The 14,059-nt window shown below is 52.9% G+C and overlaps 1 protein-coding gene across 7 annotated transcripts; it reads right to left on the reverse strand.

Annotated features, from left to right (window-relative positions):
- KHK (ketohexokinase) lies at positions 828-13,749 on the reverse strand. Of its 7 annotated transcripts, XM_005686918.3 has the most exons (9): positions 13,129-13,749; positions 9,685-9,801; positions 5,910-6,044; positions 5,594-5,728; positions 3,691-3,763; positions 2,705-2,851; positions 1,490-1,578; positions 1,193-1,350; positions 828-1,116 (listed from the first exon to the last, which is right to left on the reverse strand). In XM_005686918.3, exons 1-9 carry the CDS (start codon positions 13,218-13,220, stop codon positions 1,031-1,033), a joined length of 1,032 nt encoding a protein of 343 aa, XP_005686975.1. In that variant the 5' UTR covers positions 13,221-13,749; the 3' UTR covers positions 828-1,030. The 7 variants fall into 7 exon arrangements, with proteins under 7 accessions (XP_005686975.1, XP_005686976.1, XP_005686977.1 ...); XM_005686919.3 differs by lacking the exon at positions 5,910-6,044; XM_005686920.3 differs by lacking the exon at positions 5,594-5,728.

Consider the following 14,059-nt stretch of genomic DNA (forward strand, 5'->3'; position numbering starts at 1 on the left):
GATCTTCCCAACCCAGGAATTGAACCGGGGTCTCCTGCGTTGCAGGCAGATTCTTTACCAACTGAGCTATCAGGGAAACCCATACCTAAGGTGACGTAGGTAATTAGTGGCTGATTTGAATTCAGGTCTGTCTGACTCTAAAACCCATACCTTTGATCACATTCTATGGCCTCACCCTGCTGCCCCAACTCCCACATGGACATCTGCTGATTCCCACATGCCTTCAGTCTGGGTCTCTCCCAGGGAAGGCACCACTGTATCCTGGGTCACATTTGTGGCCGAGGCACCATCTTGATTCCAAGGAAACTTCCAGAGTGGGGCTTGGGGGCAGTTACTGGGGAGATATTTTTGAATTGCAGAGGCTCCACCAAACCACAGAGTAGGCTCCCTGCCTGCTGGCCTGTCAGGTTGGCTCAGCCACGTGCACGTGCTTGTGGCCACTGGAGTCTTGTGACAGCACCAGCCCCCAGAGGAGCTTGTCTCATGGCTTGTGGTTATTGGGAAGGCTCCCTGGGGTGCAAGGGGTTAAGTCTCCCCTCCCACTAGGAAGGCTCCAAGTCAGGCCCTCTTTCCTTGCTTCCTGGGCACTGACACCCACACTGGTGGCTGCTCTTCACCAGGAAGACCTGGGCCTCCAGCAAGGGCACAGCTCATGGCAAGCCTGGGTCGCTTCCTGATGCCCTGGTTTCTACAGGCCCTCCTCTGGGCCTGGACAAGAGGTGAATTTGGAGAAATAGAGAAAAAGAGGGTGAAGGATTGTTGGATCAAAACCTCTGGAATCCCCAGCCAGAGCAGCTCAGTCATTGAAAACCCACAGACTGCCAGGAGGAAGCTGGCTCTGGGAAGATTTATTTGCTCTGCGACTCTGCCAAGTGAGATGCCAGGTCACAGGTGGAGCCCTCCCACAACCCAGATCGGCCCAGGGAGAAGGGCAGCCTGATGCCAGGCTGGCCGCAGAGGAGAAGGCAACAGGAGCCAGTGACGCTAGCCTGGGGCAGGGTGTGAGCCGGTGCCCACTGCCACAGGGCACTCATACGATGCCATCAAAACCCTGCAGACCGCACTTCTTGCCAGCCACCTGGCAGCCGAACCTCAGAGCCTCCTGCATGCTCTTCCCTGGAGAGAGGGACGAGTGGCCAGGTCAGCCGGGTCTTCCGGGCCCCAGCCCTGTGCCTCCTGCTGGGGTACTCACCCTGGGACAGGCTGAAGATGACTGCCGCGTTGAAGGTGTCTCCAGCCCCCAGAGTGTCCACCACGTGGGGCGGTGGGAAAGCGTCGGAGTGGAGCAGCTGTCCATCAGGGCCCAGCGCGTCGGCGCCCTCCTCCGCCCAGGCACAGACCAGCGTGGTCCTGCGACACCCTCCACTCAGCGAGCTGTTAGCCCAGCCCTGGCCCCAGCCTCGTCCCCCTCCCAGGGCAGACCCTGGATGCCAGGCTCCCTCACTCCTCACACCCGCACCGGGGCGCGGCCTGGCTTCTGCGAGCTCACCCCTTCCTCACGCGGCTATACAAGCCCCTCAGGGCCTCCTCTGCTGACCGGAACCCGAAGTGCTTGGCCACATCTTTGCTGACAAACACCTGTGGGCAGTGGAAGACAGGCTGATGGTCATCTGAGCTCTAGCCCCAGCTGTCCCATACCACCAGCTGCCTGACAGTGATATTATAACGCTGCTCCTCCAACATGGCCGCCTAAGCCCTCAGGTAGCGTCCCGCTGTACCTCACGAAAGGTTTTCTCACTCGCTCAAGATATGCTGGAAAGCAGCCATGTAAGCTGTGACACAAAAGTCCCAGCCTATTTGTTCTAAGATCAACGAATCTCCTCACAATTGAAAACCCAGGGTGGGTCTTGAGCGCCATCTTGGGGTGCAGTTTACCATAAGCGGGTTAAATCACGGCTCTGAGGAGGGTTTTGGTTTTGTTTGGCTTTCCTCCTACAACTGTGCCCTCTAAGTCTGATTTCTTCATCTTTAAAACAAAGGGGGGGGTGGTGGTTTCTAGAGCTTTCTTAACACCAGCTACACATTAGAATCACCACGGAGTTTTATTTAAAAATACTTCAGGCTCCACCTCTATCAACCAAATTGAAAAAAAAAAAAAAAATGAAGGTGGAGTTAAGGCATCCACATTTTTTACTGTGCAGCCAAGGGCCCAACCTGCTTTACTATGTTGCTAGGATTATCACCCAGATTCCATTTATGTTCCAAGTTTACATGGGCAAGTCCTCTTCCCACCCTTCCTCACCCCCTAGTGGCTCCCACCCCACAGTTGGAAGGCATTGTGCTGTTCTATCCACTGTAGCATCTTCACCTGCTCTGATGCGTTCTGGCCCTGGAGCAGAGCAGGGCAGGCAGCTCAGAACCAGCCGGGCTCATTCTTCCCTTCCAAAGGAAAAGACAGGAGGCCCATTGAGGAGAGGCTGGCCCTGTGGCTGGCTGTTCTGGCCTTGTACAATCCATCTGGAGATACCCATGAGCCCCCTGGGGTTGAGAAATTCTACTTCTTGGCTACTGTGGAGGTCTGTGCAAGAGCCCAAAGCAGGGAGTCTGTCTCTTTGCTTTGCCCTCACCTGCCAACATCACCATGTGTGAAAGGCAGGATAAGGGAATATTCAGACTCCATTTAAGAACCAAATTAAGCTGGATGTGGCTGGGAGCTGGGGGGAGTGTGTGGGGTTGGGGGGTGGGTGCTGCAGGGGATGCTTACCACATCTCCATAACCAAACAGCTGGTACAGCTCCTCACGCGGCTTCTCCACCTCCACAGACACCTTGATCTTGCTCTCTGGAGGCTGCCTGGCATTGTGCTGTTCTATCCGCTGTAGCATCTTCACCTGCTCTGATGCATTCCGGCCCTGGAGCAGAGCAGGGCAGGGCAGGCAGCTCAGGACCAGGCAGGCTCATTCTTCCCTTCCTGCTGGAACTACGGGTGATGGGGGGAGAGGAGCCAGGGCTGCTGAGCTGGAACTCATCCTAAGTCTCAGAATTCCAATGGTGTTATGGACCTTGGAGACCTTATCAACCAGCCCTCCCATTTCACAGATGAGAAGACTAAAGAATAAAAGAGACTTTCCTGGGACTTCCCTGGCAGTCTAGTGGTTAAGACTTAGCACCCCCAGTGCAAAGGGCATGGGTTCAATCCCTAGTCAAGGAACTAAGGTCCCATATGCTACACAGTGTGACCAAAAAAAGAGACTTTCCTAAGGACTACAATAAATTAAATGACAAAGCTAGGACTAGAACTCAGGACTTCTCAAGATCTCCTTCCATCTAGACTCTAAATGTTCTCTTGGAATGAAGACTCTCGTTTCCTTTATTTGAGAGCTGGGTTGGGGCCTCTCATTCCTGCCTTCCCCAGAGTTAACAGATGAGGTCTCCCACAGGCTGGCTCCTGCCAGAGGCTGAATCTGGAGGGGGTGGGGCAGCCTGTAACAGAAAGCATTGGACTTTGCCTAGAGCCAGCCTCCTGCTTCTGGTGCCTATATCCTGCTGTGTGATCTTGAGTACATTACTGAATCTTTCTGGGCCTCAGTTGCCCACCTGAAAACATAAATGAGGACAGAGAGGGGATGGGTTGGGCAGTGCTGGGCTCATTTATCGCTAAGGAACTCCATGGTTCGAAAACCAAGGAGGCAGAACATGCGGAGGGGCTGGAAGGTTGAGGCCCTCAAAACACAGGTAGGGCAGGTCTTGCCTCAATGTGGATCCATTTGAACCGGGTCAGCTCAACCTTCTCAAAATCTTTAGCGGACACATCTGGCAGGTTCCTGAGTCACAGAACAGAGAAGGCACAAGGTGAGGTCAGCCAGAGCCAAGATCTCTAACTCGTTGCTAGGGCCCCTATGCCTGGCACTGCCTGCAGCATGGCAGGAAGCTGGATCTATAGCACATGCTTCCGAGGCTCAGCCCTGGAACAGACCCTGTTCCAGGCTAAACTTGAGACCACTCCTTACCCCACTGAGCTCCATCCAGATGGGGGACTGGAGGTAGTTTCCTAGGGTGCCCCTTCCTGTGTTTGAGGCTGTGATATTATCTAAAGGCAAATTCATCCACCGCATGTGTCAAGTAAGGGGCCAATCTACATGCTTTGGAGACCACATCTCCCCAAATGCTCTAAGAGCACCAGGGACTACAATTCCCAGAATTCCTCTTACCAGCAGCCCACACAGCTCCCAGCATGCAGTGTCCTGGGAAACTACAAAGGTGACCGCCATGCTTCCTAAAGCTCAGGTCTGGTTCTACTCACTTCTGGCTGCCCCAGCAGTGTCAGCACCACTGTCCTGAGTTTGGCAGCTCCATGTTATGATCCTGAGATCAAGGTTGGTGACTGAGGATGAATTGATTTTTGGCTGACTTAGGTGTGGAAACCTGGGAAGGGTCTGCCTTGATCTTCCTTAGCCAGAGACCTACACACAGCCAGTGGCCTCCCCTCCCTGTTCTGCACTGAATCCTCCCTGGGTTTAACTAGCTGCCTAACTATGTCCCTTCTGAGGTGCTTCCCCATTGGTAAACGGGGCTGACCCTTAGCTTAACAGGCCTGCTGCGGCTGGAGATAATGTGTGTGGATATGCCTGGACCGAGGCCAGTAGGCAATAGACAGTTCTCCTTGGAGCTTCTCTCCCTCCCTTCCTGTGAATACCCATATTGTGTCCCTGATCAAAGTTGCTACAGAGTGTTGCTCAATGGGCAGATGACCAAGCATTGCCCAATGGGAAGATTGCCTCTAGGGTGTATGCCTACCCACTCATTCGTTGGGACACAAAGAGCCCAGGGCCACTGGTTACAAATCTTGTCCTAGAATGACTGCCCCTCTCCCAGGCCCAGTGGTTATGCTGGGCAGTAGGGTCAGCCGGAACCCCAGGGCAGTTGGGCTTGGGCCATCTCAGCCCTAACAGAGTACCTGGCACACACACACACTAGGTTCTCAGGAAACTAAACCTCTGAGATTTTTCAGGAGGGAATCTGGGAGAGAGAAGTCTCTCCCTGGCAGCCTGGGACCCTAAAATGACCCCCCCCACCCCCGCAACCAGGTTAGCAAATCATCAGATGGCCCTTATCTGCTGACCCAATGTCCCTCTTCCTTCTTTCAGCAATGGCTGTGGATGGTATGTGGCATTTGGTCTAGCCTCATTATGCTGGACCCTTGGGAGTGGCTCATCTTTTTTGAATTCCCAAACCTCAGCTCCTGATGCCATGCTGCAGGCTGGCAACCCTGGAAACTCCAGTGTGCCCCCTTCAGGGATCAAGATGGTTTGAATCACATCTCCCATGCCCTCAGAACGACTTACCCACCCCCACACCCAGGCTTCTGATTGGCTAATTATGGAGGAATCACATCATAAATTACATTTTGTATAGGTCTGCCTGCCTCTTCTTGGTGTTGACCAAGGCTAAGTCACCAGGCAGAGCAAAGCTCACCCCTTCCCACCTCACTTGTCCCCTAATTGAAAACAATTCCAAAATCACTGAACAGTATGGCATAGGAACAATTTCTGGTACAAAGAGAGAGGCCACGAAAGGCAGGCAAATGGGATGCCTGTGTGGCAAGTGAGGAGGCTGATTGGTGGGCTATGGCGGGCCAGGCCAGGGGGCCTTACGTGTCGTAGAGTACAATGGTACGGGAGCCATTGGAGATGTTGACGATGCAACAAGAGCACGGGGTCTCCCCTCTGCTCTGCCAGGCCACCTGAGACACATCCACGCCCCGCTGCCTGAAGTCAGCCACCAGGAAGCTTGGTGGGGGGAGCCCGAGCCAAGGGAAGGGCAAGGAGACACAGATTAGAGACTCCAAGTGGCCCAGGCCTTCCAGGCCTTCCAGTGGGGAGCACACAGGCCTTGGAGAGGAGGGTCTTGCTCTGGGGGCTGAGTGATGGTGGCGGCAGCAGCTGGCAGGGTGCAAACAGGTGTACAAACCTGTAGGCATGTAGGATGGTGCGGCTACCGCTGGCCTCGCTGATGATGACTGTGGAGATGGGGACGGAGCCCGTGGTCTGAAAGACCATGTAGCGGAGGTCCACAGAATAGCGGCGGAAGTCGTCCAGGACAAAACTGCCAGGGCGGAGTAACCGGGGAGGTGCAGTTCGGCGGGGATTTGGGGATTAGAGGGTAGGTGGCAGGGCCATCGGGGACCCTGGGGTGCAAGCGGAGAGGCTAGGAAGGGACTGGGGTTTGTCACAGGCTTGGGGGGGCAGGAGAGGTGGGAGAGCATGGCTAGAGCTCAGGGAGGAAAACCCTCATGGACATTCTTTTAGGTCCTGACTGACCCTAGCCTTCGGTCTGATTCAAGCAGGAAAGATTTCGCTAGATGGGGTGGATTTTGGGACTGAGGATATGTAGACTGTTCGAACCAAGAAGGTGAGGGCACTGTGGCCTGCACCGTGCAAGACAAGGCAGTATTAATAATTACAAGGTGATACTTTGTCCCCCGGAATTCCAATTCAGCTATTTCAAATCCTAAAAGATGATGATGTGAAAGTGCTGCACTCAATATGCCAGGAAATCTGGAAAACTCAGCAGTGGCCACAGGACTGGAAAAAGGTCAGTTTTCATTCCAACCCCAAAGAAAGGCAATACCAAAGAATGTTCAAACTACCACACGACTGCACTCATCTCACACAGTAGCAAAGTAATGCTCAAAATTCTCTAAGCCAGGCTTCAACAGTATGTGAACCATGAACTTCCAGATGTTTAAGCTGAATTTAGAAAAGGCAGAGGAACCAGAGGTCAAATTGCCAACATCCGCTGGATCATGGAAAAAGAAAAAGAGTTCCAGAAAAACATCTACTTCTGCTTTATTGACTATGCCAAAGCCTTTGACTGTGTGGATCACAACAAACTGTGGAAAATTCTGAAAGAGATGGCAATACCAGACCACCTGACCTGCCTCCTGAGAAATCTGTATGCAGGTCAGGAAGCAACAGTTAGAACTGGACATGGAACAACAGACTGGTTCCAAATAGAAAAAGGAGTACGTCAAGGCTGTATATTGTCACTCTGGTTATTTAACTGATATGCAGAGTACATCATGCAAAATGCTGGGCTGAATGAAGGACAAGCTGGAATCAAGATTGCCAGAAGAAATATCAATAACCTCAGATACACAGATGACACAACACTTATGGCAGAAAGTGAAGAACTAAAGAGCATCTTGATGAAAGTGAAAGAGGAGGAGAGTGAAAAAATTGGCTTAAAACTCAACATTCAGAAAACTAAGATCATGGCATCCAGTCCCATCACTTAATGGCAAATAGATGGGAAACAATGGAAACAGTGAGAGACTTTATTTCGGGGGGATCCAAAATCACTGCAGATGGTGACTGCAGCCATGCAATTAAAAGACACTTCCTCCTTGGAAGAAAAGCTATGACCAACCTAGACAGTGTATTAAAAAGCAGAGACGTTACTTTATCGACAAAGGACTGTCTAGTCAAAGCTATGGTTTTTCCAGTAGTCATGTATGGATGTGAGAGTTGGACTATAAAGAAAGCTGAGTGCCGAAGAATGGATGCTTTTGAACTGTGGTGTTAGAGAAGACTCTTGTGAGTCCCTTGGACTGCAAGGAGATCCAAAGGAAATCAGTCCTGAATATTCACTGGAAGGACTGATGGTGAAGCTAAAACTCCAATACTTTGGCCATGTGATGTGAAGAACCAACTCATTTGAAAAGACCCTGATGCTGGGAAAGATCAAAGGTGGGAGCAGAAGGGGATGACAGAGGATGAGATGGTTGGATGGCATCACCGACACAATGGACATGAGCCTGAGTAGGCTCCGGGGGTTGGTGATGGACAGGGAGGCCTGGCGTGCTTCAGTCCATGGGTCACAAAGAGTCAGACATGACTGAGCAACTGAACTGAACTTTGTCCCCCGGTTCCCTCTGCCTGCCCATCCCCCAGTACTCCTCTCTTGGAAGTCCTTCCTGTCCTCATGTGATTCCTCTCATTCCACACCTGCCTTCATGATGCCCAGCCAGGAGGTGGTGCTGCCTTGGTGGGGGCCAGGGGCCCCGCTCACTGCCCTTGCCTTCCACAACATGGTGAGCCCACCCAGTGCCTGAGGCCCCTCAGTATGGGTCCAGAACTCCTGCTCAGAATCCCCTCTGGTTAGAATGAGTTGTGGGGGCAGTCCCTCAGGAAGACTGCACCAGCAAAACAAGGAGACCACCCCGCCCCTTCCAGCTCTTTGGAAATGCAGAGTCCTGTCACCAGGAGCTGGCAACTACACCCAGTAGTGCAGCCACCATCCTGGCCTTTCTCACTATGACTGGACCCCACTTTCAGCAACACCAAAGCTGGACAATACAGATTGGTATAAAGGTACCATATCAGGGCATCATTCTTTGTCTTACACCTTAAGGATCCTTTAAACAGCAGCTTTCCCAGGTGGCTTAGATAGTAAAGAATTTGCCTGCAATGCAGGAGACCCAGGTTCGATCCCTGGATGGGGAAGATCCCCTGGAGAAGGGCATGGCAACTCACTCCAGTATTCTTGCCTGGAGAGTCCCATGGACAGAGAAGCCTGGGGGACTACCATCTGTGGGGCTGCAGAGTTGAACGTGACTGAGTGACTGACACTTTTCTACTGCATGGATGAAAACAGGATTTGGTTTGCCACATACCTTTTAGTCCCCACAGTGCCAGGCACACGGGAGGTGCTTACACAGTGTTTGCTGACCATGTGGGGAGAATTTGGAATGGCACACTTATCAGCATGACTGCTACTCAAAGTTGGGCCCGCCACCCAGAGCAAGAGGCCCGATCTCGCTCTAGCTGGGAGGAAAGGCAGCTGCTGAAGAGGGTTGGCAAGTGAGCGGCTGTTGGCTCTGGGTCCCTCTGTCCCACCCCAGAGGGCAGGCTCTAGCCCCATTATTTTCTCCATGCCAGTTCCTAGGGAAAGGAACCTGGCTGCAACTTGGGGCTGGGCTCTAACAGCGTTCAAAGGGCTGTGCTTTCCAGGCCAACAACCTGGCAGCCTGCCCCTGTGCCCACAGTAGGCAAAGTGTGGGCCTCACCTCCTGATAAGTGCTTGCTGAGTTGGCAGTGCCAGGGGTCAAAGAGCTCTTGGGTCCCTGCAGCAGCCAACACAGAGCAAGTGCATGGGCCACTATGGGTGGCAGCCTTCTGGCCAATGGAAGCATGGGTCTGGGCCCAGTTTTAGCACGTGGCATCGGGGTGTCCTTGGGCAGGGAGCTCTTGATGCTTCAGTGAACACCAGGGACACAAACACTGGCCCTGCCCCCTCAGTTAAGAAAGAAACTGTGGGCCTGGACCCTGGGACCACGGATGCAGGACATCCTGGAGGGAGGGTGGGTACAGCATGTCCCTAACCACCTTCTGCCACAAGCACAGGCAGGACAAGGGACGTGAGAAGGGCAAAGTCACATCCACCGCAGAGAGTCTGTTGGAAGCAAGGAAGGAGAAGGTGGGAAGCTGAAGCAGGCTCCAGGGAGTGGTCAAGGAAACAGGCTGTGAAAATGAAACCTTGACAAGAGCAACATTAATGACTGAGCAGCAGATAAGCCACACCAGGGAGAGTCTGGGATGCTGATCCTCCACTCCCCTCCGCCCCACCACCCATTTCTGGAGGTCACAAACCATTTCTCAGAGACTGTCCAAGGCTGTCCAAAACTGGCCAAGGCTTCCTTCTCCCCCCACCCTGAGGGCCGCCCTTCCCTGCTCCCACCACTCACTCGGCAACGTGGCCCGGGGCCAGCGAGCCCATGAAGGCACAGGGGGCTCCAAGCAGGGAGAGGACAGTGCAGGAGTTGGATGCATTGCCTCCACGTTGCCATCTCTGGGACAAGCACCTGCAAAACACAAGGAGGGTCCCTGCAGCTCCAGCAGACTGAGCCTTCGGTAGGGCCCCCAGAATGAAAAAGCCAGGAGGGCCCCCTCAGAAAGCGTCCAGGCCAGCCTTAGGCTCAGCAAAGGGAAGAGGCCCAGGTGAGGACCAGGTCCATTCCCCAGCCCAGGCTAAATTCAAGCTCACAGTGATTAATATCTGTCTCCCACTATTCTTTTGACATCAGGAAAGCACTCCCTCGGTGTCATCACAGTTTGAGGGTTCCACTGACTCTAGGTTACCTCCTCCTCTTTAACAGTGACCCAGTTCCCCACCTTCCCCCTCCTCCCATCAAGCCTCCTCCTTGAGAGCTGCCTCTTCCCAAAGGTGGCAAATCTACTGCTGCTCCTGCCTTAGGAGAGCCCATTTCAGTAATAATTTAGACTAAAATGGTTAAGACAAGAAGCAAACCTGGACACTGTATGATCATTTAAGAAGGTGGGGTGGGGGAGTTGCATGGTAACTTCTACTTGTCAAAAGTTAAAAAGGTTGTTGAGTGAAGACAAATGTTTCCCCATCTTTGTTTTTCTTTTTTTTCAGCTTTATTGTGATGTAATTGATGTATAACATTTTGTACATTTAAGGTGAAGAGAGGGATGATTTGATATATGTATATACTGTGAAATGATTACTACAATAAGGTTAGTTAACACATCCATTCCAGCACATAGTTGCCTTTTATTTTCCTTTGTTTTTCTCCATCTTTACTGAAAATATAACAAAAGGAAACGAAGTCAGGATACACCTGATGGGCTATCATCATCAACAAAAATGATAACTCATGCATATACAGTCAAAGCACTGGAATGATTTTTCATTTGTGTTCCAATAGTACTGTGAGGTAAACAGTGCAGGCTGTTATTTATATTCTTCCAGTTTAAAAAAGGATAACAATAATAACTGCGGTAGCTTACCATAAGGGGAACAAGCACCAAAGAACCACTAATTAAGAGAAATAAGTAGAATTTTTAGACTAAGGTATATTTGTACACAAAACTTAACATTGAAGTTCCCTTTAGCCTTTGGAAAAGGGGGCCATGATCCCGTGAGAAAGAAGGATACTAATCTGTAAAGGATCCAACATTTCTCAAACTCTGAGCTTTAGAGAGATTTTCATGCTGTGAAGAGAGGAGAAGCCTGGAGGGACTGGACTTGCTCAGAGTCACACCAACAGGTAAGGACAATGCTGATACCAGAACTCAGGTTTCCTGACCCCAAACCACTCCAAATGCTTTGTATTTTTAACTGGGTCCCAGCCCGAGGAGGTTTCAGAGAAAGAGGCTATAACTTTACTCTGTGGAAACCCTTCAAAGTCACATGGATGCCCAGCTTTGAAGATGCTTTCTGGAAGGCCCTTTAGGCTTGGACTCTGAGAGCCCAGGCCATTCCTCAGGGGTCTGGATGAGTTCCAGGTAGCACCTCCTGAGGATTCTCTGCTGCCCAGGGAGACAGCGTAGGACAGGAGGGGCTGAGACACTAGGAAGGCCTGGGTCCCCACTCAGGTCTGCCCATCTGGGAGGCACAACAGAGTCCAGGAGCTGGGCTGGGTGGGATGGACGCATGGGAGAGAGGCCCTGAAGACAAGCAAACTGCTCCACAGAGGAGCAGAACCATGGGTCTGGGGGATGAGGAGGCACCCCCTGAAGGGCAGGGGGCGGGGAGGACATGGTAAGGGTCTCTTCAGAGAGGCACTTCGCTTAGTGCCCACCATCGGAACCGGCCCCCATCGGGGTGACTAGTAGGCTCTGGTCCCAGCCTCCTGACAAGCAAGCTCAAAGGGGCTGGGACTCAGCTCTAGTGGAGCAGGCACTCTGGGTTCCCCCAAGGTCTCCCACAGTTCGTGGAGAACCTGTAGCCCTTGAATTCACTGTTCTCCTAAGAGTAAGCCTATCCCTCACTGTGTACCAAGTTCTGGGGCCGACTTGACCTTGGCAGGTGGGTGAGGTCTATACAGCAGCACACCCTTGTGCCCAGCCCCCACTGTGCCTTCACCCTTTGTCGGGGGCTCTAACGTCTGGCAAACAAAGCAGCCCAAAGCAAAGGGTCACCTCCATGAGATGGGCAGCAGCAAAGGAACAGGGAGCACCTGAGAGGATAGAGGGCTGGAGACCTAGAATTAGGACACGTGAGTTTTACAACTGCTCTGCCACTCATTAACTATGTGGCCCCTTACAAAAACTGTCTCATTTCTCCAAATCCTTAGCTTCCTCATCTATAAAGAGAGAACAGGACTGATCCTTACATGCTTTCCATGGGCTGCTGTGAGGAAAGCATGTAATAATGCCTGTGATAGTGCTGTATGGATCCAAGCCTGAACTCCCGGCGCTCTCCCCTCAGTGAGCCTCATGGTTACTGGCACTGTAGCATCTTCCCAAGCTCAATCTTGAACTCGCCTTTCATCCAGTTCTTGGCTGAGAAAACTGAGGGCCAAGAAGCAATTCTTCTCTCTATTCTAAGCACTAGACTACCCCAAGAGAAAGTCACGCATTCCACTGCACTGGAGTGTCTTGGGATAACGTGTAATGGTGCAGTTCTTATCAAGAGTAAACATAGGAACCAACAAATGACTCTTCAACTTCCACCAGACAACCAAGAAGGGTGTTTTCCACTATGCTGTTCACTGAGTACTGACTGTAAAAAGGACTTCTGGTAAACTCCTTTTGGAATTCAGCACAAGGAAAAAGTCTGTATGGCTCATGAACCAACTGGACCATAACTCATAGCATCTCCAAATTTGCCTGCAGCGCCAGCAAGCCCTGAGATACAATGAAGCTCAAAGACCACGGTTTTCAATGTTTTTGAACAGTCTAACTGCACATACTTCTTATTGTAAGCTACCTCGAAAACACTGTTTAAAAGAAACAGATGAGATCTGTAAGTGGTAAATAAATTAGAAGTAAATGCTGGTGATAGGCACGTGCACGGGTCTTGTTAAAAAGGAAGGCACTGCTTTTACACCTTCCTAGCTGTGTGCCCTTCAGTTAAGTCACTGCGTCTCTTAGGGTCTCTACTTGCTTAGTCTACTTGGTAAAATGGGGATAATGATGTCTGACAGGTCCCAGGGTTGGAAATGGGAAGTGGAGAACACAATGCTATCCAAAGCCTGGAGCTTAATACTAAAGGCCTCAATTCTTTCCCCAGGTCCCGGGCAGAGGTCATGAGGCACCGGCTCCCAAGGCGACTCACAGCCTCGCTGCGGGCCCCGGCTTCGCATCCCTGCAGTCTTGGCCGCCTGGCATAACGCGGGGCTGCAGCGGCCCCTGGGGTCACCAAGGGGCCCCGGCGCCCCTACCTGCTGTCCGTGTCCTCCTCTGGGTATTTGTCCATCACATTGATGATGTCCAGCACCACTAGCCCCACGCACAGAATCTGTTTGTCTTCCATGAAGCTGCTCCCGGAGCTTTCTGGCCACCTGGCTGATGGGGTTCCTCCCTGGTTCTGCCTCCTATCCGGGTGAATGGTGTCCTGGCTCCCAGAGTCTGGCTCCTCCTCCGCGTTCGGAGCTCCTCCTCCGGGGAGCCTCCGGCGGCGGCTAGGGGTGCCGTGGGGTGCAGGGGACGGAGCTGGGCCCTTGCGCCCCACGACCACCCACTCCAGAGGACCTGGGAGCGCAGACCGCAAGGTCTCGGTATCCGGCCTCTCCTTGGCAATCTGCGTGGCCCAGGAGATGGCTACGTCTTCCACTTCTTGCCCTCAGTTTCCTCAATTGTCAGAAGGACTCGGAACTGATGCAAAGCTCTCTAAGGCGTAGCTAGGCAACCTCCTGAACGCCAAGAGAAAGTACAGCAGAAGAGCATCCCGTGCCCTGCCCGCTCCCGCACCAGCTGATTCTCCAGACCCCAGGCCCGCGGGGTTGAGTCGGGCCTCGCAGCTGCGGCCTGACCCGCAAGCATCCCTAGCCGCGGCTCGCGCTGTCCCGGCTGCCCCGCCCCGCCCCCGAGGTCGAGCCAATCCCAGGCCGAGGCCTCGCCTCGGCGGTGGAGCAGCCGGGGCACGCAAGGTGGGCCGCGGCAGTCACGTGACGTGAGACCCCGCCCAGCGGCGCCGAGGTCGCGGGTCCCGGCGCCCTCTGGCGGACTCGGGCGGAAAGGGTGCGATCAGGAGGAAGGCCTGGCTGGGGCTCTAAGCCGGGGACGTGCTTAGCGCTCGCGGGTCCAGAGCAGGTGCAGGCAGAGCTCCTCCGGCCCGTGCTGAGGACGCGAATCTGGTCAGGGGCTCCCTCA

The sequence above is a fragment of the Capra hircus genome, chromosome 11 (assembly GCF_001704415.2).
Source record: "Capra hircus breed San Clemente chromosome 11, ASM170441v1, whole genome shotgun sequence".
Taxonomy (NCBI): domain Eukaryota; kingdom Metazoa; phylum Chordata; class Mammalia; order Artiodactyla; family Bovidae; genus Capra; species Capra hircus.

What these genes read in the sequence shown, in the direction of transcription:
- KHK (XM_013967811.2), bottom strand. Translation starts at nt 6,204, where the DNA reads ATGCTCTCCCACCTCTCCTGCCCCCCCAAGCCTGTGACAAACCCCAGT. An exon ending in ACCATTGTACTCTACGACAC is followed by an intron (nt 3,764 to 5,593) that starts GTAAGGCCCCCT and finishes TCTGTGACTCAG; the next exon opens with GAACCTGCCAGATGTGTCCG. An exon ending in TGTTTGGTTATGGAGATGTG is followed by an intron (nt 1,579 to 2,704) that starts GTAAGCATCCCC and finishes CACTGCCCACAG; the next exon opens with GTGTTTGTCAGCAAAGATGT.